This window comes from Didymosphaeria variabile (genome assembly GCF_027946475.1).
Source record: "Didymosphaeria variabile strain IMI 356815 chromosome Unknown scaffold_2, whole genome shotgun sequence".
Classification (NCBI taxonomy): domain Eukaryota; kingdom Fungi; phylum Ascomycota; class Dothideomycetes; order Pleosporales; family Didymosphaeriaceae; genus Didymosphaeria; species Didymosphaeria variabile.
The window spans coordinates 2,995,769-3,017,942 of record NW_026611621.1 but is presented as its reverse complement, the minus strand read 5'-3'; the positions used below and the strand labels follow the sequence as shown (position 1 = coordinate 3,017,942).

The 22,174-nt window shown below is 54.7% G+C and overlaps 8 protein-coding genes across 8 annotated transcripts; 3 read left to right on the top strand and 5 right to left on the bottom strand.

Annotated features, from left to right (window-relative positions):
- Positions 1-628: 628 nt before the first annotated feature.
- Positions 629-3,121, top strand: N0V89_002687 (uncharacterized protein; the record flags this gene model as incomplete). Its single annotated transcript, XM_056211494.1, has 1 exon — positions 629-3,121. One exon carries the CDS (start codon positions 629-631, stop codon positions 3,119-3,121), a length of 2,493 nt encoding a protein of 830 aa, XP_056074967.1.
- Positions 3,122-3,385: 264 nt separating this feature from the next.
- DLH1 (carboxymethylenebutenolidase) lies at positions 3,386-4,678 on the bottom strand (the record flags this gene model as incomplete). The annotated part of the gene is made up of 7 exons (XM_056211493.1): positions 3,386-3,453; positions 3,506-3,691; positions 3,745-3,963; positions 4,008-4,079; positions 4,114-4,268; positions 4,313-4,416; positions 4,478-4,678. The coding sequence occupies 7 exons, from the start codon at positions 4,676-4,678 to the stop codon at positions 3,386-3,388; spliced, it is 1,005 nt and encodes a 334-aa protein (XP_056074966.1).
- A 1,175-nt stretch (positions 4,679-5,853) lies between these two features.
- On the bottom strand, positions 5,854-6,444 carry GIS2 (gig suppressor; the record flags this gene model as incomplete). Its single annotated transcript, XM_056211492.1, has 1 exon — positions 5,854-6,444. The coding sequence occupies one exon, from the start codon at positions 6,442-6,444 to the stop codon at positions 5,854-5,856; it is 591 nt and encodes a 196-aa protein (XP_056074965.1).
- Positions 6,445-8,057: 1,613 nt separating this feature from the next.
- UAP1 (UDP-N-acetylglucosamine pyrophosphorylase) lies at positions 8,058-9,677 on the bottom strand (the record flags this gene model as incomplete). Its single annotated transcript, XM_056211491.1, has 3 exons — positions 8,058-8,129; positions 8,180-8,902; positions 8,949-9,677. The coding sequence occupies 3 exons, from the start codon at positions 9,675-9,677 to the stop codon at positions 8,058-8,060; spliced, it is 1,524 nt and encodes a 507-aa protein (XP_056074964.1).
- A 534-nt stretch (positions 9,678-10,211) lies between these two features.
- Positions 10,212-11,583, bottom strand: N0V89_002683 (uncharacterized protein; the record flags this gene model as incomplete). Its single annotated transcript, XM_056211490.1, has 2 exons — positions 10,212-11,206; positions 11,256-11,583. The coding sequence occupies 2 exons, from the start codon at positions 11,581-11,583 to the stop codon at positions 10,212-10,214; spliced, it is 1,323 nt and encodes a 440-aa protein (XP_056074963.1).
- Positions 11,584-12,140: 557 nt separating this feature from the next.
- Positions 12,141-14,991, top strand: N0V89_002682 (uncharacterized protein; the record flags this gene model as incomplete). The annotated part of the gene is made up of 4 exons (XM_056211489.1): positions 12,141-12,347; positions 12,565-12,691; positions 12,887-14,237; positions 14,283-14,991. The coding sequence occupies 4 exons, from the start codon at positions 12,141-12,143 to the stop codon at positions 14,989-14,991; spliced, it is 2,394 nt and encodes a 797-aa protein (XP_056074962.1).
- Positions 14,992-16,000: 1,009 nt separating this feature from the next.
- On the top strand, positions 16,001-20,502 carry N0V89_002681 (uncharacterized protein; the record flags this gene model as incomplete). The annotated part of the gene is made up of 5 exons (XM_056211488.1): positions 16,001-16,249; positions 16,329-16,636; positions 16,690-17,120; positions 17,330-17,453; positions 17,562-20,502. The coding sequence occupies 5 exons, from the start codon at positions 16,001-16,003 to the stop codon at positions 20,500-20,502; spliced, it is 4,053 nt and encodes a 1,350-aa protein (XP_056074961.1).
- A 409-nt stretch (positions 20,503-20,911) lies between these two features.
- On the bottom strand, positions 20,912-21,975 carry N0V89_002680 (uncharacterized protein; the record flags this gene model as incomplete). Its single annotated transcript, XM_056211487.1, has 2 exons — positions 20,912-21,303; positions 21,363-21,975. The coding sequence occupies 2 exons, from the start codon at positions 21,973-21,975 to the stop codon at positions 20,912-20,914; spliced, it is 1,005 nt and encodes a 334-aa protein (XP_056074960.1).
- Positions 21,976-22,174: the final 199 nt, after the last annotated feature.

Here is a 22,174-nt window from a genome sequence, read left to right as displayed (position 1 = left end):
GCATGATGAACGCGATGATGTTTTCTTCTTCGATCAATCGCTTGGTATGCCACTTCTGAGCTGAGAGTCACAGTCGTCGCAAGCTTCAGCGCCTCCAGGCACCAACCGGTCAGCGAACGCGCGGAGTGGCGACTGCCCCGCGCAGCGCAACACTGGTCAAGACAACTTCACAGTGCCAAAGCATCCAAGCAACCGGCCTCCACGTCTGGACCGAGAGAATGTGCACATGTTGTGACTGTGGAATGCGTGCTCGTCAAGCTCAAGCTCCTCTTCCCCACACACAGCCTCGCACAGCCTCACCTCACCCCGCTCAGTGCTCGGCTGGCAGCAACAGGTAGGCCGCGCAAGCTCCAGCGGTCAGCACTGCCTCATTGGCAGCCCGCACAGGCAGCAGCAACACGGGACGTTAGCTCTGCCTATGGCGAGGTACAATCGCATTCGCTTCTGCAATGGCGGCTTCGAGAAGCGGTGCGTTGCGTCGCCGAAGCTAGTCTAACGTCAGGCGACGATGCCATGTCGATATAAGCTTTAGCTAGCTGCAATGTCCCATCTGCTTCTTCCTTCGTACTAATCTGCCGTATTGTACAATTAGCAAGTGGCTTCTCAGGTGTTCATTGTGGGCACCATCATGGCCGGAAAACCTACACCACCACCCTCCTGCAACCCCCTCCCCTCATCAACAACCTCCAATCCAGCCTTCACACCCCGCTCCTCCTCCTTCCCAGACAACATAGACTCCGACTCCGAAGACGTCTTCGACCCAACACCCGTGCACAGCCCTGGCGGCCCCCACTACGACGACCTCCCGCCTTCGTACCATGAAGCGCAGCAGCAAGCGCTTCACGATGCCCGGAATGGCGTTTTACCGCTGGATCCTGTGCAGCTGGACCTAGGTCGGCTGCATCTCGATGACGCAACTCCCGACTATGAGATACCTTCTGGTGCAGAGATGCACGCGCATCGCGCTACGGCCGAGGAGCTTGCCAGAGAAGGCGGGAGGAGTGTGCCGGTTCACCACGTCCAAAGTAGTGAGAATGTGCCTATAGGAAGAGTCGGAAGTACGACTTCGAGGATGCCAGCACCGCTGGATCAGTCTGCGCTGCTGGATGCAGCTTTGCAATTTACAAGGCATGAACCTGATACAGATGCCCGTTACGCACCGCGTCTCACGCGCTGCATCGCTATTCCACAGAATGTCCCCAACACTGCCGCTGCAAGAAAAGGCAAAGCTCGCGCTCGCCGCGAGGAAAGGAGAGCGGATCGGAGAGGCCAGTCCGACGCACACGTCCTTGGTGCACGGCCGGGCACGTCTACAGACACGCTTCCCATCGCATCCGAAGAACCGGCTCAGTTCCTCAGAGCCTATGCAAAGGCACTACATGCGCACTCCATTCGACCTGCAGAGTTTCTCGATTTCCTCGATGGACTAAACGCGCTATGTGCCACCGTGGGGTGCAAGCCTGCAGACCTCATACAGCCATCTACCTCGTCGAATCCCAACACCGAGCTCGTGAGGCATTACGTAAATGCTTCGAATGAAGCGTTCTTCGCACCTCGGGGGTTGAAGATCTCGCTGCGCTCTTTCGCCTCGCTGCTAGCCACCGCCCAGATCCCCGAAGAGCGAGGTCAACGTGCCGGCGCTGTGGCGGGTGCTTTTGATCCTTGTGCCACGCCGGCAAAGAGAGCGCAGGCGTTGCATCCGTGGGTCGAGGCACTAGAGACGACTGTCAATGAGCCGAGTATTGCGGCGGTCACGCTTAAGGAAATGGGCGAGAAGTTCAAGAACATTGCTCCGTCGCTGAGCGTAGCAACAACCAATAGAGGTGCCCATATTCCTGAAACCGAGAAGACACGCTTGGAAAGGGAATACGCTGAAAGAGACCGCGGCGCAGCTGCAGCGGACGATGATGACCCACCCCATTCCATCCCAGGAGAGTTCCCACACAGCAATGAGGGTCCACACTCACCGTCCGGAGGCTGGCGAGGACGTGGAGGACGGCGCGGTCGAGGCGACCCTGGGTCCCCTTTCGGTCCACCCGGTTACGGCCCATTTGGCCCTCCAGGTCACACTCCCTTCGGCCCCCCAGGTCATGGAGTCTATGGCCCTCCTGGCTTCGGACCCCATGGACCTAGAGGCTTTGGACCCTTCGGCCGTGGTGATTTCGGCCCAGGTCGGGGTAGTTGGGGTCCTCGAGGCGGCCCAGGTGCAGGAGGCAACAGCTGGGAAGCCCTCGGGCAGAGCATAGGAAAATGGGGCGAGGAGTTCGGCAAGAGGATGGAAGCATGGGGCGATCAGTTCGGCAAAGAAACTGCGGCCTGGGGCAACGATTTTGGAAAGCAGTTCAGTGGCGGTGGCACTGGATGTGGGACTGCAGGGCCTAGTACGCAGGGAGCGGCTACGGCATCATTTTCGAGCAGACTCCATGGTGCAGAGACTGCCACGCGCGATGCTCAAGAAACAGGCGTTCACCGGGAGGAGTCAAGCACTCCCGCCGACAGCCACTTCGCGATCGAGCTGGAGAAGCAGGCGGCAAAGAAAGCGACCCAGAAGCATGACGATGATGATGCATCTTCGTTCTCCTCCGACAGCTCCTCAGATAGTGAATCTGACGATGACGATGACGACGAGAACGATGAAAAAGCTTACATGAATGCATCCAGACACTTCACTAATCGCATCCGTGAGATCAACGCGACAGCCGACGCCTCACGTGCGAAAGGGAAGAAGGCTCCCGCAGCAATTGAGTGTGAGCGCGCTGCTGCCATTGAAAAAGCGGCGAAGGACAAGGCAGCGGTGGAAGAGTGGATCGACCAGAAGCGTACGAAGCGCGCCGTCATGCGGGAGTTCAAACATCAACGCAGAGATATGAAGCGCGACCATCGACAGACGAGGAAGGAACTGAAGAGGAAGGGACTGGGAAAGAAGAGCAAAGAATGGAAAGAGCAGAAGAAGCGCCATCAGGAGAAGAAGAAAGGTTTGAGACACGAGAAGAATGACGTCCGGAGGCAATTCAGGGAAGCGAGGAAAACGGACCGGAGTGAACGCAGAGGGAAGGCTGCAGTAGAAACAGGTTATGATGCTAGCGAAGCGGTATGGGTTTTGGTGGAGAATCTGGCGTAGTGGTGGGTAGAGTGAATCCTGAACCGGTTCTGCGCAACTCTGCTTTTTTGAATGTTCAGTCCTTGGCAGCACGATGATATGGTATATTAGCTAATGTATTATGATCCGAACAATTGCTTTCACACCGACTTGTACATGATTTTAACATGCCACGAGTGATAACAGGAATATGACTTAGCATAGAAAATCTTCCTACTTCGCACAACACGACGTACTTTGCATGAAATCGATAGATGTTTCCATCCAGATATGCGCACATATACATCACGCCTTCTCAGCGTCGTTTATGCCACCACTGGTGATGATGTAGGTCGCTTCTTTCTCAGGCATGTCTAAGTCCTAGTCAGCAGTAAGACAAGTCTTACAGGAGAGGTTTGTGCCTACCGGGGGAGTCTTGGATCTTCGCGACTCGTTCTTCTCCACGACCCTTGCGAAGCAAGATGCGAGTGGCAGAAGCGTGGGCGAGAATATGGCCCCCGACAGGTTTGCGACCATCTGCGCCGGCGAAGAGCGCGCTGGCTCCGGGATCACTCTGCACTTGGTTTGTCATGAACACAGCGACGTTGAATTCTAGACACGTCAGTAATTGCATAGGCATCGATCTCGAATATTCAATGTCTCACCTTCGGCAACATGTGTCAGCTTGGAGAGGAACTGGTTGAGCTTCTGCTGGCGCTCATTGAGTTCGCCGCGACCCACATAATCAACGCGAAACAAGGCCATGATGCTGTCGATGATGAGGAGGCGGTACTCGTTGTTCACAAAATACTCGGCGACCTTGTTGAGAAGCTCCATCTGATGTTCAGAGTTGACAGCGCGGGCATAGGTGATGTTCTCGAGGGCTGAGTAACATTAGCATTGAATGTAGCCCTGACGATGTACGTACTCTGTTCGGGATCCAACCCGAAACGTTCGGCAATCTGTGTAATCCTCTCAGGTCTGAAGGTGCCTTCCGTATCTGATACCGACGGTCAGTCCATGCGTTGCGTTACTGAGACTCGCACTCTCACCAATGAAAGCAACCTTGCCCTCGGCACCTCCAAGGTCTTTCGGAAGCTGGGAAATCACGGACATGGTATGAGATAGCTGGGTCTTCCCGCAACGAAACTCGCCGAACACCTCACTGATGCTCATCGTTGCGAAGCCACTACCACGATCAGCAGAATTCGTCCAGAAGAATCGAACACTTACCCTCCGAGAATAGCATCGAACTGCTTACTCCCGGTCGAGATCTTGAGAACCCTCTTACGTTGTTGACCAAGGTCGTGTGCAGTCTGGAAGCCGCCGCCGGATGGCTATGTGCAAAATCAGTCGCTGATCGCCGAGCATGGATGCACTCTGTAGAACGCTGCACACCTGACACTTTGCGAGAGCATCCTTGACCTTGTCGACCTTGATCTCACTGAACCCTTTGATCTTTGCAAGACTCCGCCTCGTAGCTGCATGCACGCTCGTGATGGTGTAGTAACCGTTGGCCTTCAACTTCGCGATATCCACTGCGCCAATACCGTGCGCTTGAATCGCATCGATGTCAACAATGAAGCCTTCCTGTTGCATATCGCAGTCAGATCATCGTCCATCCATGGTAATGCAGGGGCATTCCAGGGCACGCACATCATGGCCTGATTCGTCGCTCGCAACTGAAGATGGCGCCATTGCTGTGGGTGTAGCTAGAGGGAGAAGGGTGAAAGGTAAGGGGAATGAGCGACGAGCGAAAGAATACACAGTGGGAAGGGCTTTAGATGATAAGCATAAGAGTGAAGGGGTGACGTAATATTTTCAATGTCATGTTGCGAAGGAAAGAGCGGACACGCTCGCGCTAAGCCGCGTGGTCAGGTTGGGAGGCAGGAGCGCCGGAGGCACCTAACCAATCCATCGAGATGCATGAGCTGCCGCAGTGTAAGCATGGATAACACCCGAGAGGGCAAATGAGCATTTGCGTGCGAATTGCGAGCACAAACTATGGGTGGCCACTGCCTCCTGGATATGAGTGTACTAAGAACCCAACCCGAGCTATACGCTTCGCCTGCATGTAGCTTTAGCGAGGCTCTTGAAGAGGACAAATGAGTTGAGAAGTGTATGATTGATGAGGCATGCCATGCTATGCAGCTCGCCAGAGCGAAGAACAAGTTCGGGTAGGTAGACAAACACAAAGAAAAACCAAGGGGACAGGGGCAATGCCGACCAACTCTCCTCCGACAAACCCACACACTACATCTTCCGTACACGTTCCCATCCATGCCGTTCTCAGTCCTCCAAAGCCCCCTCCCAATCCCTCCAACTAACTTTCCACTACCAAACCACCACAGCCGCCTTCCCTAGGTTGTCCCCGACAAATTCTGGCCTATCCAAGTCTGTCTTCCCTCGCCAAGCCCAGAAAAGGGTTCAGACAAGATCTCGACAAGAAATACAAGGTGAGATAGAAAGTTGCCGTCCCTCAAGTGTCGCCAAGCCGTTTTGTTGTCCGAAGTAATGGTATGATAGAGTTTCCGCGTAAAGGGATATAACGTCCGTGGGTATCAGCATAGGATTCGTGAAAACTTTTCTCCTTTCTCGATGACAGTAACTCGTGATGCGTGAAGTTTGCCGAATGATGCCGGAAAGGCAAATTTAACGATAAGTGGGCAGCAAAAACAAAAGAACAGGATTGAAACAGTCGATGTCGAATATCACGATATTCGTTAGGGCGATCTCACTCGCACTCGACGCGTAGCAGCGTATTCCAATGCCATCTAAGCAGCGGCGGGCGTCGGGACGACCGGAGCAACGGCAGCAGGAGCTTGCGCGACGCCATCACCGTTGACCTCGGCCTGGGTGCAGTCGCGAGAGATGTGGCCAGTCTCGCCACAACGGTAGCAGGTCTTGCCCGCGGTGTTGAGCGGTCCGCCGTTAGGGGCCGTGCAGTCGCGGGAGATGTGGCCCAACTTTCCGCAGGCGTAGCACTTCATAGCCTGAGCCTGGCAGTCGCGCGCAAAGTGGTTGGGACCGCCGCACTTGTAGCAGGTAGCAGGGCGACCGCCACCGAATCCGCCCCTGAAGCCGCCGTATCCACCGCGGGGAGCGCCAGCACCGCGTCCAATCCCAGCGCCTGGGTTGGGGCAGTTACGTGCCAAGTGGCCGGTGAGGCCGCAAGAGTAGCATCGTCCGCTGGTGCCGGCGCCGCTCAGGCGCAGAGTCGGGCAGTCGGCCTGGACGTGGCCAAGACCCTGGCAGTGGTAGCACTGCTTGGTCTCAGTGGTGCGCGGGTGAGGGCATCCGTTCGACTCGTGTCCGGGCTGCTTGCCTGTAGTTGCATCAGGAACCGCTGCAGTTGTGTTGTGCATGGAGAGGACTTACAGTTGTAGCAGAGCCTCTCAGACGATGAGCACACCTCTATCGGTCTACGTCAGTATTGTGTTCCGGCAGCCGTGTTGCACAGCGCGTGTCTGCGCGACGTAGGAACCGTGAAACGCGCGGTCTTGCGACGACAGTTCCGATAAAGTCTCTTGTGGCAGCGGGACAGAAGGGCAGCTTACCGGCATAGTGCCCAACGTTGCCGCACTTGAAGCACGCACGACGAGATAGAGAAGACATGTTGATAATTCCTCCTGATATATCTGCATGAAACGTATGAGTATATAACGGATCGCGGGGTAAAAGCGAAAAGGGGCGGCGGGAGGTGTAGGAGGCTCGTAAGGGTGCTTTCGTTTGCAACGACGCTTGCGCGATTGCCGTTGGCAAGGTTGGGCGCAGGATGGTGAGGTGGTAGTGTGTAAATGGGCGCACACACCTTCTTCCTTTGCTTCTTCAGGACCTTTCCTCTGTCCGAGTGTTAGCGCAGAATTTTCGAGTCGTAGAGGGGTGATGAAATGTGGGATCCGAGAAACGTGGCGGCGCGCTCACAGGCACCGGGGGGTCCCGCGGACGATGGGAGGCGCAAACGTACCAATACAATCGAATCTCCAGTCCTTCCCTCAGCGACTCGGCTGCGTCCGTCCTCCGCGTTATGTTGGTGATGTGCGGTGCTTTATGGGTTGAGAGATCAAGGCTGCGGCGATTCCACGTTCCCTCGGGTCCACTACTACCCAACCCAAAATTGCGCATGCTCGCGACAGGGTCCAGAAGCGCCCCTGCTTTGCCACTAGCAGCGCCATCACACCGACGTGAATGGCCATTCGCACGGGAACGGGCCCCTTTTCGAATTTGCCTGTCCGCCTCAGCCGCCTGCACGCAAGCCGACGAAGCCACGAGCTGCCCTCTGCATCCTAGCACCCCGCGAAATGACACAATGCGCGATGATTGTCCGAGCCCAACTTGACGTCTGAGCTGGCCGCTACCTCGACCTTTGGTGCCAGATCCAGCTGCGACCCGCAAACGCCTTCAGACTTGCTTTTGCCGCACGCGCCTTCTTACCAGAAAAGTCTCTCACCGTCAGGAGCTCTGGGTGTTGCACGTGGGACAATGCTCGCCCGCTTTGCCGAAACTAACGTTACTGTATGCGGCCCTATTCGCTGTAGGGCGCCTCGCGCTGGGAGCAGCACAACCGCGCTTTTTGTTCTTGAAGGGCGAGAGCGATTGCAGACACGACGGCTAAGTACCTGTGAGCTTATTCTATGACTCGTGATGTTCACGTAGGCCCCGGACTGGGGGTTTGCTTTGTGCTTGGCAAAACAATAGTCGCTTGTGAGAAGAATTGGGAGCAGTACCCGAGGCGCAGGCCCCGTTGGTATCACCAGTCTGCGAACTGTTGCATCGGGGCAATCACACGCAACGGCACTCACGGAAATCGTTCTGGTTGATAAACAGAATCCATCATACCCAATATCTGACCAGTATACACATGCTTATACTTCGTTATATTCGTGATCCGGTAGGGTCCCTTTTTGTTGTGTACAACACTGACTGGCGTGGCAATTAGGATATTGCGCTCCGCCAGTAGCATACCATCGAACAGCTCCTAAGGCTCATTCTCGATGACAGCAGGTGCGGTAATCGTGGTGTTCTTGACGAAATCGAGACCTTCGCCGCCCTGCACATATGATTAGCACGATCCATCAGTAAACTCCCGAAAACACCTACGTATGAGATCAGAGGCGACACCTCGACGCCTTCCTCAGGGTTTTCGCTGACCACGGTAGCACCCGCAACCTCCACCCACTTCTTGCCCTGCGCCATAATGTCCTTCTTGCTGCTCTGCGGGCTGTCCTCACCGGATGCATTCTTTAGGGGCGAGAACTCATCCTCACGCTTGACCTCCATGCAGGCAAACTTATCGAGCGGCAAGAACGGGAAGCAGTCAAAGACGAATTGCTCAAGCTTGATGCCGTTGGGCTTCTCCGGCTTGACTGTCTCGCCCGTCTCGGTGTTGACGTACGGGATCTTCTTGCGGGCGACGTGGTGAGGCAGCTTCTTTGCCCACTCGGGGATGCTCTCGAGGAACTCGTACGAGTAGTAGTGGTTGACGATGTTTGCGGCGCGGAACTTGAGAAGACCAGAAGATTCTTTGGCCTCCGCATCTTCGGTAGAGATCTCAGAGTATTCGACGACGTCTGGGCGGCCGTTCTTCTGGAGGATGAGCCCGACAGACTCCTTGGCGTCACGCTTACGGACGACCTTTGTGGCGATGTCGACATTCTTAGCGGCAGAGAATCCAATGAAGGCGGGATCGGCGACCTTGACTAGGCAATTGTCGACGCAGTACGCGTGGATGTGCTTGATGCCGCGCTGGCCCATGTCCGAGACGACGCCAGCGTTGATGAGCGCTTGGTAAAGACCACCGTTGCCATCTGGCGCAACAGCAACCTAGAGGTTCAGCAAAAGTCAAATACCACAATAGTGCGGATATTACCTTTGACTTGCTCTCGAGGAGGATCTTGCCTTCGTTCGAGATGCAAGGAAGCACACCCTGCTCAAAGATGATCACATTCTCCTTCTTCAAGCCAAAGTAGTTCTTCTCCTCAAAGAACTTCTGTGTAGGGGCCCGCGTGGGTCCGCTGGTCATGACATACCAAGGGATTGTCACACCTTCCTTACCGTGCTTCTTCTTTGCCAGCTTCTCCGCCTTGGCTATCCGTTCACCCTGAAGCTGGAACAGCGACTTGCTACTGGGAAGCCCGATGTTGAAACAGCCCTTGGGGTCAGAGCTGCCCAATCGTGTGCCTTGTCCACCGGCCATCAAAACCACTGCCACCTTGTTCTCCGCAATCAGCTCAAGGCCGCTGTCGTACCACTTCTGCAGGTCTTCCGCGCTCGAATCGAGGACCGACGAAGTGGCATTCTCGGGGAGAGGCTCGATCTTAGATTCGGTGGACTCGGTCTGCGGAGGATTAAGGGCCCTGTCTGTGATCTCATTGATGTAGTCAGGGTTGAAGTTCTCAAGCTGCTCGTACAGCCCCGCCTTCTCAGCAGACGAGAGCTTGTCGTAGAAGGCGAAGACCTGCTCTTGTCCTGCTTTGGCGTACTTGGACTTGAGTTCATTGAGCTGCTCCTCGGTAGGCTCCTTTGCGGGAACGCCCTGACCACCAGTGAGGTTCAGCTTCTCGAGCGTGGAAGAAACGGCATCCTTGATGGCGTCCATGATGTAAGCGGGGTACTCTAGCGGGGAAGGGGCAATGGCAGAAGCAACGTCAAGAAAGAAGCGCGGCTGATACAATCGAAAAAGTATGGGATGGTAAGTGAAGACTTTGCACGATGTCGAGGCTTCAAACAATGTTTATTGGAAAGACTAGGAGACCAAGCTGCGGTGTGCTAACGCCGCCCTGCCCCACTGTCCCTGTCTTACGGTCCCTGTCCGCGCCTCAAAGCACAGGCAACAAAACGGCTCGTCGCAAGCGGCTGAAAACCATCATCGACCACTAAAAATAGGGCTCACAACAGATCAATTCATGAATCGTACATGGTCGAGTATCGCATCTACATGACCGTTCAAATTGTGGAAGAGTTTGCATCCTGCAAACCCTAAGTGTCTCCACGATAGGATGCGCCAGATCCTTCTAGATAGTAAGGGAAAGATGCGACGCGAGAAACGCAGATAGCCGAGCCAATGCAGTGTAGCTGAAAGATGTAAGAGAAAACATGCAGCGTCCTTCGCCCTGCGTGCATTATTGCTTCTTTACGCAGCGTGGCCGTTTGCTTGCACGCCATTGGCCTCGGCCTCTCCAGCCTTGACGGGTGCCTGCTCCGGAGCCTTCAATGACTTGGCCGGTGCTGGGTTCAAGATGTTCGTAGCATCAATCAACCGAGCGTTCGGGTTGAGTTCGAGACCAAACCCAGGCTTATCCAAAATGGATACATCGAGGTAACCCTTGGTAGGGATAGGCTCATTGAGGAAGAGATCACCGAACACTGGCAGCACGGACTTGCCGTCTGGAGAGTTTGCAAGATACTCCTGGAATGGTGAGTTTGCCTGGCTGACGACAAAGTGGTATGAATATGGTCCGCTGGCATGCGGGACGACGGGGATATCGTATGCGGCAGCCATTGACGAAATCTTCAGTAGCTCAGTCATGCCTCCTACCCACATCACGTCCGGCTGGAGTATGTCCAGGTTGCGACCCTCGATCAGCTTCCTGAATCCGTACCTTGAGTATTCGTGCTCGCCGGTAGTGAACTTCATCCGCGGATGTGCACGCTTGATCAATTCGAAGCCGTCCGTGTCGTCAGGTGAAAGACATTCCTCCCACCAATTAAGGTTGAGGTGTTCTGTCGCCTTCACAACCTCGATGGTATATTGTACGTTCAGGCTCATGTAGCAGTCGACCATGATGGGGAAGTCGGGACCAACGCTCTCACGGTGTTTTGTGAGGAATTCCACGTTCTTCTTCAGTCCCTCGGAACCCTCTCCAGGGCCATATGGCAGAGGAACCTTTGCACCCCAGAAACCCATCTCCTTGGCTGCCGACGGCTCAGGGCCAGTGCAGTAGAAGTTCAACCTCTCCCGTGTCGCGCCGCCAATCAGCTTGTATACAGGCTCGTTTCGGATCTTGCCTAGGAGATCCCAGATGGCAAGATCGATGACGGAGATGACGGCGACTGGTAGACCTTTTCGGCCGTAGAACATTGATCCGCGATACATCTGCTCGAAGATGTGGTTCGTGTCCCGGGGGTCTGCCGCCCGTCAGTACGATGGTTTGCTGCGATGTAGGTCAGAGCTCACCTTGCCCGACCAGGAACCGCTCAAAGTGCTCCGCAACAAGCCAGCATGCTGGCGGACCTCCGAAACCAGTCGCGAAGCCCTTGGTCCCATCAGTTGCCTCGAGCTCCACACAGAAGGAGCCAAGCACATTGATGCCCCAACTTGTGCGCGACTTCCTGTACTTCTCGTACTGGGACATGGGCGTGGAGATCTTGCTGTCTATCAGCCAATGGCCGCCGTGCACATTGTGGTAGTCGCCGCCAGACCCTGGCCCTTGCGTGATGAAGGTGCGGACATGTTTGATCGTGGGAAAGCCACGCGCGGCGCTTCCCTCGACGTTGGAAGGCATCTTGATGCGGAACGAGGTGGCGACACTGGACGAAGATGACTCTCAGAGTTGGACGAGAGAATCAAGTGAGGGGTAGGATCGTGGGGGTAACAGAGCATGAGTATCACCCATGTTTATAAACGAATCGCTGGTCATGTGAGGGGCGTCTCGGGGTATCTCACAGCGAAACCTCAATGATACCCCGAGGAGCTGTAGAGAGTGGGGCCCGTCCGTGGCTTTGCCGTTTTGATGGGCAAGGGGAGTCACCGTCAGCAACACACGGCGGTTCGAAGGGGCTGCATGAAGCTGACCACGATGGTACGAAAGTGCGCCGCAGCTTGCGCATGGCACCGGTGTGCGATCCAATCGAAGGTGCAAGCTACCCCTGGGTCCGTGGTCCGAAGCCGCCGTTTTCATTCGGGGCTCCGTGCACTGCGATGATTCGCCCCGTCTTCCGAGGCAAGCCCACAAGCTCAAAATCCGGGGCAGATGCGGGGAACATCGATCCCTCGTTTCCTCGGGCTATTGTCGAGCGATCTTTGCATCCTATATCCAGTCCCACAGGATCGTTATCAAATATGGATACGCCTTCAGTCAACGGCAACGGCGCGCGACCGTACGCCAGCCCGGAGAGTCACGCGAAGCTGTCGCAGCATTCGCCGACCGATGAGCAAGACGGCTGGAGCGGAGAGGGGTCCAGCGGCGACGAAGCCATCCAGGCCAGCGGCGCAACGAAGCGCAAACGCCCCCTTTCCGTCAGCTGCGAAATATGTAAACAACGCAAGGTGAGTCGACCGAAGCACAGCGTCTCGAGCTCTCTGGGGTCCACAATTGTTTTCTGTCGTGTGTCACCTGGGATGCTCGCTACACAACGGTACCCCTTCCTGCATTCCCTGCCTTTGCAGGTCTATGTTCGGGTGGCACACTGCGGAAACCTCCACTGGCCATGCTGGGATTGCGAGTCTCTTGTTAACGCCTTCATTCTTGCTAACGGCGCTGCAGGTCAAGTGCGACCGTGGCCAGCCAAGCTGCGGCTGGTGTGTTAAAAACCACTCTGGCTGCATATATCTTCCGCGAAAGAAGCCAGGTCTGCGCGCTGGGTATGGTCGAGAATTAGAGTCACGTCTCGGTAAGTGGATTTTCCTTCACTGACGCTCCGCCCCAGTCACCCCGATTCAATGGAATGAGAGAAAGGCCATCGTCATCCTAATGTGACCAGAGGATGCTTCTTCGGCGATTCTTGTTCCATGTTTCAATCAATTTCACATGATCCGAGACGGAAAAACTATAGAGCGAGCGTGGGATATGGGCTGACTCGGAGTAGACAAGCTGGAGTCATTGCTCCACCAACAGCAGAATCAGATCAACCAGCTTTCTAGCAACCAGGCCACGCCGGCAGTCACGTCCCCGCAGGCCGGGCCCGTCTTCCGGAGCCCGACCATTCTGCAGCAGACAACGCACGTTCCACGGCCTGAAACAGCTCTCTTCATACAGAAGCCAGGTAGTTTCTCTACTGCGACTGCAACCCCTCTGCAGCCAAGCTTTCCCGGGGGGATATCCGACGCGCGGCAGGCGCCATCTGTCGGTAGCAGTGGTTATCACAATTCCCCCGAGGATGCTGCGTCTAATATGAGTGGAATGCAACAAAGAGATGCATTTGCCTTCAACAACGATCGTTTTGCCCCACCATCGATGGCGGGAGCATTGGCGCGAGGTGATCAGGACTTCCCACCTTACGACTTGCTGTACGGCTTGGTGGACCTCTTCTTCAAGCACATTTACCCTTGGTGTCCGATTCTTCACCGTCAAGCGACCCTCAACTCACTTTTTGGGGACACTAGCTTAGAGGAAGCGGATAGGATTCTTCTTCATGCCATGGTTGCAACCACCCTAAGATTTTCAACCGACCCTCGCTTGACCGCAGAGAAACGAGAGCATTACCATCAAAACTCGAAAGAGAAAGTGCTGTTATATGGAATCCAGAACAGTTCAGTCAAATCACTGCAGGCACTCGTCATTCTGTCAGTAGATGTCGTGGGATGCTCGAACGGCCCTCCTGGCTGGAATCTACTGGCCCTCATTACCCGATCGATTGTAAATCTAGGGCTTTCTGTGGAGAATTCTTCGCCAAAAATAGCTCCTCAATATGCGTCCATCTATACACTACGAGCGATCGTCCTTCCCGAACCGACCGATTGGATCATGGAAGAGAGCCGAAGACGACTTTTCTGGATGATCTACGTCCTTGATCGATATGCTACGGTAGCAACTGCCTTTGAATTTGCGCTCGACGAAAAGGAGATTGACCGTCAGCTTCCGTGCCGTGACGAGTTCTTCACACGCAATGCATCAGTGGAGACTCGTTGGTTCCGTACGTCAACGCGCACGAACCATACCATGAACCGACCAGAGAATCTGGGTGCCTTCTCGTACTATGTGGAGATATTGGAGATACTTTCCCGGGTTCACAACTTCCTCAAACAGCCTGTGGATATCACATCTTTGACTGATGTCGAGCAGTGGCAAAGCGAGTATCGTGCACTGGACAGCACTCTCGAGCAATGGAAATACAATCTGCCACCTGAGTACGGCAATGCATCGCGCGTCTTCGCGGGACCGGCGGCCAGCAAAGATCTTAACAGTAGCTTGATCATGTTGCACGCCGCCTTTCACACGTGAGTGCACTACTCTTATGCCTTTAGCTCTTCTGACATGTATAGTACCGTGATTCGCCTCCACTCCTCTGCGGCATACCCGACCCATCGCTCCCCGATATTTGCACCTTCGTTCAGCGCAAGCCAGAGGTGTCTCAGTGCCGTTGAGAGCATCGTGGCGCTTTGCCAATGCATCCGGGAGCATGGCCTCTTGACAAAGCTCGGCCCGCCTTTCGCTTTCTCCCTGTGGGTTGCGGCTCGCGTTCTCTTAGTCCATGGTTCGACCATAGCTCACCGCGTGGACGAATCCATCAACCTACTGGTCTTGACTCTCCGAGAGATGGGTCAATATTGGGAAGTTGGGTCTCGCTACGCCAGCCTACTCTCCCGCGTGCTGCTAGAATATCAAGAGTCGCAACAGAGCGTGGGCGTTAACGGCGAGCGCATCACTCCATCCACCGTGAAGATACTCGCCGACATGCGTCGCTGTGCATTCGACCTCGATTTCCTGATTGCGCGACAGCCCAAGATGCATCCCAGCCACCAACCGACTCCAGCTCGCACCCCAGCACCGAATGAGTTGGAGTATCTAGATGTATTCGACTTCTTCAACATGCCAAGACTACCTGTTACCATGGATAGCGCGAACGGCTATGTAGCGTCCGACGGGTCGATCTCGACTGGAATGCCCGATGGGCAACCGGTCAACGAGTTCAACATTACGAATTATATGGTGGATGCTAGCTCTGATTGGTTTATCAAGGGCACGAATTGATTGCCGCAAGACTGCCAATAAGCGACCTTTCTACCCTGTACACCACACTTCCAGCCTTTGGCAATCGGACAAGGTGGACATATTTGATTCTGCACGTGTATTTCTTCTAGATACCCCCCAATCTCCTTTTGAGCATGCTTTTGGACAAGCGCTTGATGTAATGAGCAGACCAATGTTGTCACTTATCAATAGTCCATTGCCATTGACAACTTGAGGCCGCACACAAGAAGTCACCAAATGCGACACCAACGTCAAGCATCTGCCAAGGGGCCCTGACTTTCGAGTCAGTGCTACCGAAAGGTGGAGGCCCTGGTTCCGCAGCAGGCTGAGCCGCTGAGCCACTGAGCCATGGGAGTGGATGCTAGGACCGGTGCATGATTGGCACTGCGCCTCAGAGAGAAGGGCGAGGTGGAGCGCCCTTTGAGTATGGGGTTTAGGTGCGTAATTTGGATAAGCATCGGCTTTCCGCGTTACGTGATCACTTTCGCGGCAGCAGCGCGAGACTTGCACCTGCAATATAACAAAAGCCAACGTCCTCCAAATTCGAGACAATAGACTTGAAGAAACAACGTATCGAAGTTGTAGAAGTAGAGGAGGTGTTCACCCGGGAACAATAGTCCAGTCCGTCTAGCCTTCGACACGCGCAATTGTACTTGGCTGCGTGGAAGCCGCAAGCGCTAGCTGCGTTTAATACCGGCCGTGCCTGCCATAGACCCCAAAGCCCGCTAGCACACACCGCACCTGCCATCCTTCGTCCAAGCCTCCGCGGGTCTGAGCTAGTCCGATCTTGTCGCCATCCGCCCTTCGCACCTTGCACTGGTGCACTAGCTTATGACTCCGAACGACCCATACGAGCAACCACCGTAAGATCTAAAAGTCGGGACCAACCCGGCCTGAGGCCCTTGACTCATCTTCGCTCATTCTCCTCTCGAATATTCGAGTTGTAATTCACATCTGTACGAACGAGGCGCCCTTCGCCGTCCCAACGCAACCGAAATCGTAATCAGCAATGGCTTCTCAGGGCGGCAATAACGGTAACTTCGACTTCAACGCGGGCGCTGGCATCGACTTTACAGGATTCGGAATGCAGCCTGCCTTTAATGACTTGAAGGGTGCTGGAGGAGGTGACACTTCTTCGGCCTTCTTCTTCGGCGACGAGGGCATCGACACGGCTACCACGGCATTCGATCATTCATTTGACTCGATGTTTGCGCCCGTCGGTGATATGAACGGCACAGCGTTTGGAATGGAGCCCCTTGTATGTTCGCATTTCATATAGCTTTTACCCTTCGTCGAGGCAATCTGGTCATCGCACGGTGCCTAGCTGACCTTGACAGGGTCTGGATAACACCGCCATGGGTGCTTCATGGAGCACTACGTTCCCCACAACGCCTGCACAGTCCTTCGAGTCATTATACACACCTCAACTCAATAAGAGGCCACTTCAGCTAGAGGTCAATGACTTTCCCCAGGCGAAGCGCCGTGAGGCATTCTCTCCCTTTACCACGGCTTCCATCACGGGATCGAGCAACTGGGCGCTCGAGACCCAGCCTACTCCAGCAGCCAGCTCTGATGGTACTGGCTTGAGTGACGAAGCTGCTGACGTCTGTGCGACATGGTTCAGCAAGTACAATGTGCTCCCAAGGTGAATCGGCTTGTATACCTATGTCGCTCCTACAAGATCTGACTGCGTCACAGTGACAGACATATCGACTCACTAGCCCAGCTCACCGGCGAGTCAGCAACAGCCATCCGGCAATGGTTCGGTCAGGCTTTGAAGCAGGGGATGACCGGTCAGGATTCTGCATACAAGTCACAAACGGGCTTTACGCAGGACCCAATATTGTTCCCACAGTTAGCTACTACCACAGCCGCAATCACATCACAACAACTTGCAATTCCAGACATTTCATGTAACCACGAGACACAGGCGGCGACAACGACGGTGTCTCAGTCACCTTTGCGGGGTGGCAAGAAAGGTTGCAACCCAACAGAAGATCCAGAGCTACTAAAGCGGGACCCAAACAAAATCTACCAGTGCACACGAAAGTGCGGAAAGCGGTATGGACGGAAATGTGACTGGAAACGGAATGAAGAGGAAGGTTATCCCTCGAAAAGCTGGCTGTGCAGTAAGTGATTCCTTTTTCTTAACATGGGTTGAAATCATTTCGCTATTCCAGGAGAAGCGCACGAAGGCCGTCAGTTCGAAGGATAGCATGCACCGGGATATACCGCTTGCGTATAGTCGGCCTCGTGTGGCGCGACCGAGGGCATCTGCGCTACGATATGCCAACAGTTCTCAGCCTCCTCTTGCTGAATGCTTGCTAACTTTCCGTAGGCCTCTGTGTTACCGAGGGCGTCGAGCGTGTAAAGCCATGTTTCCGGAAATACCATTTCTCTCAGCACTTTAGGAATATCCACCCTGGGTTGAATTCTGCTGACTACGAGGAGTCTTCCGTGGTGTAAGTAATGATAGCCTAGCTTAACCTTCTCCATCGTCGAAGTAGTCCAAGGCTGGACAAAATTGTTTGCCCACTCGCGCGCACTTGTACATGGCTGACTTCTTACAGACACTCTGACACAAGCCTGCCGCAGGCCGCTAGGAAATGCGGCTTCTGCAGCCACCGGTTCGTGTCGCGACAGGATCGCATCGACCACATCGCGGAGCATTTCAAGAACGGCAAGTGCATGCTTGACTGGAATGAGGATGAGTCCAAGGATTCCGATGATATGAATGACGATGACGATGACGACGACCGACCTGATAGCGGTGGCTTCGGCAACGGCAAGCCTTTGTTCCCGCCGCAGAACGATCCACGTGGCTCTGGCTCTGGACCCAAGGACAACGGCAATGAAGGCAACGGCTCTCAGCCTCCGCAGAGCGGCTTCTACCAGTTCCAGGTTTCACAATTCGCGGACAGCGATAGTAGAGGCGCATCGCCAAGAGTCGAGCAGCACATTCAACGAGATCTCTCGGGCAAGCAGCATATTAAACGAGCCCTCGAATTGGATAGTGCAACGCGCAGCACCAACACAACAGAGTCTGAAATACCCACCGATTCATGCTCCGTGCATGGCAGGTACGACGCGACAACGAGGGATGACTCGCAGACTGTGGCCGGAGATGATGTCGCCCTCCTAAGCTCTGATATCGTCCAGCTTCAGACGATACCGCCCCGCGTTCCTCCAAGCGATGGGGATCCCGCGCCAGATCGTCTGAAGGCACTGACGCCAGTGACCACTGGTATGTGTATTACGCATTCAGGAGAACTTCACAGATTTAACCACCGAGCAGGATCACTGACCCGAGAGACGCAAGACCTTCTCGGTAGTCTCAAGCTCCTCGGTGCCGGCGGCTTTAGTACGGTTGACGAAGTCGTCCATCGCGAGACGAGCCTACGCTTCGCCCGCAAGACGCTGAAGAATCGGGAGCGCTCGGCCATCGAAGAACTAAAGAACGAGGTCGACGTTCTCAAGAAACTTCGTCATCCTCACATCATCCGGTTCGTGGACAGCGTTCAAAAGGGTGACAGGATGTCGATCCTTCTTTCACCCGTTGCAGAGACGACACTTGCCGCATGGCTCGATACAAAGCTGCAGAACAAGCCGGACGGACTAAGTGAGACCATCATCACGATGATGGGCTGCCTTGCCTCATCGATCCGCTACCTTCATGAGCAACGACCAGTCGTGAAGCACATGGACATCAAGCCCCAGAACATCCTTGTCAAACAAGGCGAGGAGGCTCCACATGTTTTCTTGAGCGACTTCGGCGTCAGCTCGATCGGCGAGATTACCAGAAACAGCAAGACGATGCCGCTTACACGCCAATATTGCGCGCCCGAAGTATCTGAGGGTGTCTCACGCGAACTTGCGTCTGACATCTGGTCTCTCGGTTGTGTCTTCCTTGAGATGCTCACAGTCGCATACAAGGATGATAACCCGCGCTGGCTTGATCTCCGCCAAGTATTCGGTGGTCGCAAGGGCAAATACTACTGGCAAGATGTCCCTGCACTGCAAGGCCTGCTGACCCAATCTCTCGAACAAGCAGCAACTCGAAATGAAGCCAATGCGACGAGCACTGTTAAGGAAATGCTCAGCTCCAAGCCAGCTGAACGTCCAACTGCGCCTAAGCTGACCATGGTGTTTACACCCGCACCTTGCTGTCTGAGCTGGCCCAACGAAAAGGTCGCATATCCTGGACCCTCCGAAGAGCTTCAAACAGTGAAGACCTTTTTCCAGGAAGATGGCAGGGATGGCAGTGCTCATCTGCATGATGTCGATGACCAACAGAAGCAGCAAAGCGACACTGTGACCAATGCCAAGCGCTGGCTAGAGGAGTGTTCACACGATCACGAAGCTTGCCGCCACATCCACCATGGACATGTTGCTGGCAAGACCTTACCCACACGTCTGATTGACATTTTACCAGATGGAAAAGCAGGCTTCTCCGTGCGCGTCGTTAACGGAGCGGATCTAGATGAACACAACCGTCCAGACTACACAGCACTCAGCTATGTTTGGGCAGATGATGAGCTGAAGCTCTCAACTGCTCGTCTGGAAGCAATGCAAAGCGATCTTCCTCGTGACATCCTACCCAAGGCTATCAACGAAGCCATCACCAAGGCGCAAGACATCGGCTTCCGGTACCTCTGGGTAGACAATCTTTGCGTACTCCAAGATTCGGATGAAGACAAAGAACGCGAATCCCGCGCCATGGCAGACGTGTATCGCAACGCGGCCCTTACCATCGTAGCAACACAAAAGGGTGTCGATCAACAAGCGCTTCAAGCCGCTGTCCTCCCCCTTAGCACTTACCTAACGCCAGGTTTTGCCTGGGATACGAGGGCGTGGTCACTACAGGAACGTCTTCTTTCGCGTAGGTTCCTACATCTCGGCGAAGAGCAGATGTATTGGGAGTGCAATGCGCTCAAGGCCAGCGAGACATTCCCCCGAGGACTTGAATCGTTCCGCCACGCGCTGTCTTCTCTTCTTTGGGAAAAGGTACATACGCGTGCAGACCTGCTCTCCGTCATATCCAATCCATCAGGCCCTAACCACGATGGCATGCACAAACACTGGAAGTTCGAAGTGGAAGGCACAGGAACCACCAACGACATCGCCGGAAAAGTGACCGAGTGCAACGCCAACGGGCAAGGCGCCCCATGCGCGAATAAGGCGAAAGGCTTTGGAAAGATGGCGACGCCTCATCAAGCGCAACGCGACTTTTCTCCGCATATACAGCGAGATTGTCAGTACATTCGGAAGGAAGGAGATGGGATCGGTGACTCTATGGAGGCCGCTCAAACGCAGCTCCAGCTTGCGACTGCAACTCGGACTAGCGGCGCCGCTGGGGCAATGCGATCCCGCCTTGTGGATGATCGCGCTGGTTTAGATGATTGTACGAATGGGGTTGGAGACCGAGGTAATGGAACCGGTGACGAAGGACTGTATGGGAAGAATGGGGTTGTGAGGATGGAGAATGATGACGATGAGGATGTGATAGTCTAGCACTCGATTTTGAGTGTAGAAGTTGTCAACACCTACTTTTCTTATGTAGTTGGACGTACCTGTGCCTACAAGAGGCGGTTCCAATGCGGACCTTGAATTGTGAACTTAGGATCGTTTTGCATATGTGACGTCTTTCTGACACCCACAAGGGATGTTTGATCAAGCTTTGGCTTCTTCTAGGACTCTATGCAGACAGCTCACTGTAGACATTGAACGGAGTCCACCGAGGACATGTCAATATCAAAGCTAAAACTTCGCAGAAGAACAATCCGCATGCTCCATGACACGACGTCACGCATAATCCTCATCATAACATGAGATCGTGTTTGCCAAAGATACATCCATAGGGTATCCCTTTACTTTTTCCGAACGTCCACCCCAACCCATCCCACCACACCACCCCTCTCATTTAGCTCTCCAGCCTAAGCTTGCCCCTCCTCTCCCTCATCTCCTGCACCCTCCTCCTATCCTTCTCAAACTGCTTTCTCAACCTCCCCTCCTCCTCCTTCCTCTTCTCTCTGTTCTGGAACCTATAGAAGCCGTCCAGACTACCCTTTTTCCTTTTCCTGTCCTCCAGCTCAGACTGTTTCTGCTGCGCGATCTCGAGCCTGGCAGCCGGGGCGCTGCGCCCGCCGCCCCGGGTCACGGTGACGAAGCCGTCTTCGTCGGGGACGGAGCGGAGGTGTGCAAGGGCGCGGTTGCGTTGGGAGGCGGCGGCGTCGAATTGAGTGAGGTAGGCGTTTGTGGTGGAGGAGAGCAGGGTAGGTGGTGGATGGAGGAGAGAGAGGTGGGATCTGTAGCCTATCCTGTGTTAGCATCGCCTGTTCGAGATCTGGAGGCTGTAAGTAAGGGAGACATACGTTCAACGCCCAGCGCCTCGCCGCCCTTCCAGTGTATTGCTGCGTGGTCCTTTACGACCTTCTGTACCTCTTTCAGCGCGCCTCGCATACTCGCCTTGTCCAGAAAAACAACCACAGCGCCCGATCCGCTCTTTCGCGCCGCGCTGCTCCATATCCGCGGCAGCGCACTCTCTCCATCCGCTATCACGCCTTCTGCAACCATCGCCCTCCCCTTCCCCTCCTCTCTCTTCCTTTTCGTCCCCCTATCAGGTCTCGCATCTTTCTTCCCATCCTTTTCTTCCACTTCCTTCACCTTAAAATGCTTATGCGAAACTTCCGCCGGAACGCTGGCATCGAACTCTACACTTTCGACTCGTGCACCACCCAGCTGCTCCGCGAAGAGGGCGCGCAGATTCGCTTCTGAGGCGTCGATCGGGACATTTGCGAGGAAGAGCGAGCGTGCGGTGGATTCGGTGCATATGGCGGGTGCGTGCGCCTTGACGTAGAGGTAATGCTTCGCATCGGTGCATGAGGATGGGAGGCCGGGATATGTGGGGAGCGTGAGCGGGAGGATGGAGAATTCTGCAACCGAGGTTGGCGCGCTTTTGCGAATCTTGGGTAAGGGAGAGGTCATGTTCGTGTTTGTGGGTGGAAGGCAATTGTGGAGGTTCGGTGATGGGATGCGCAGACTGGGTTCTAGAAATTTTGACAGGGTTCTGGGGTTTTCGGTGTTGCCGATCTAGGCAGTTTGGCTCACGACAACCAATATTCTACTTCATGTGCGCTGCGAACATCAACCAAAGCGGAAGATTGAATACATCGCTCGAGAATGC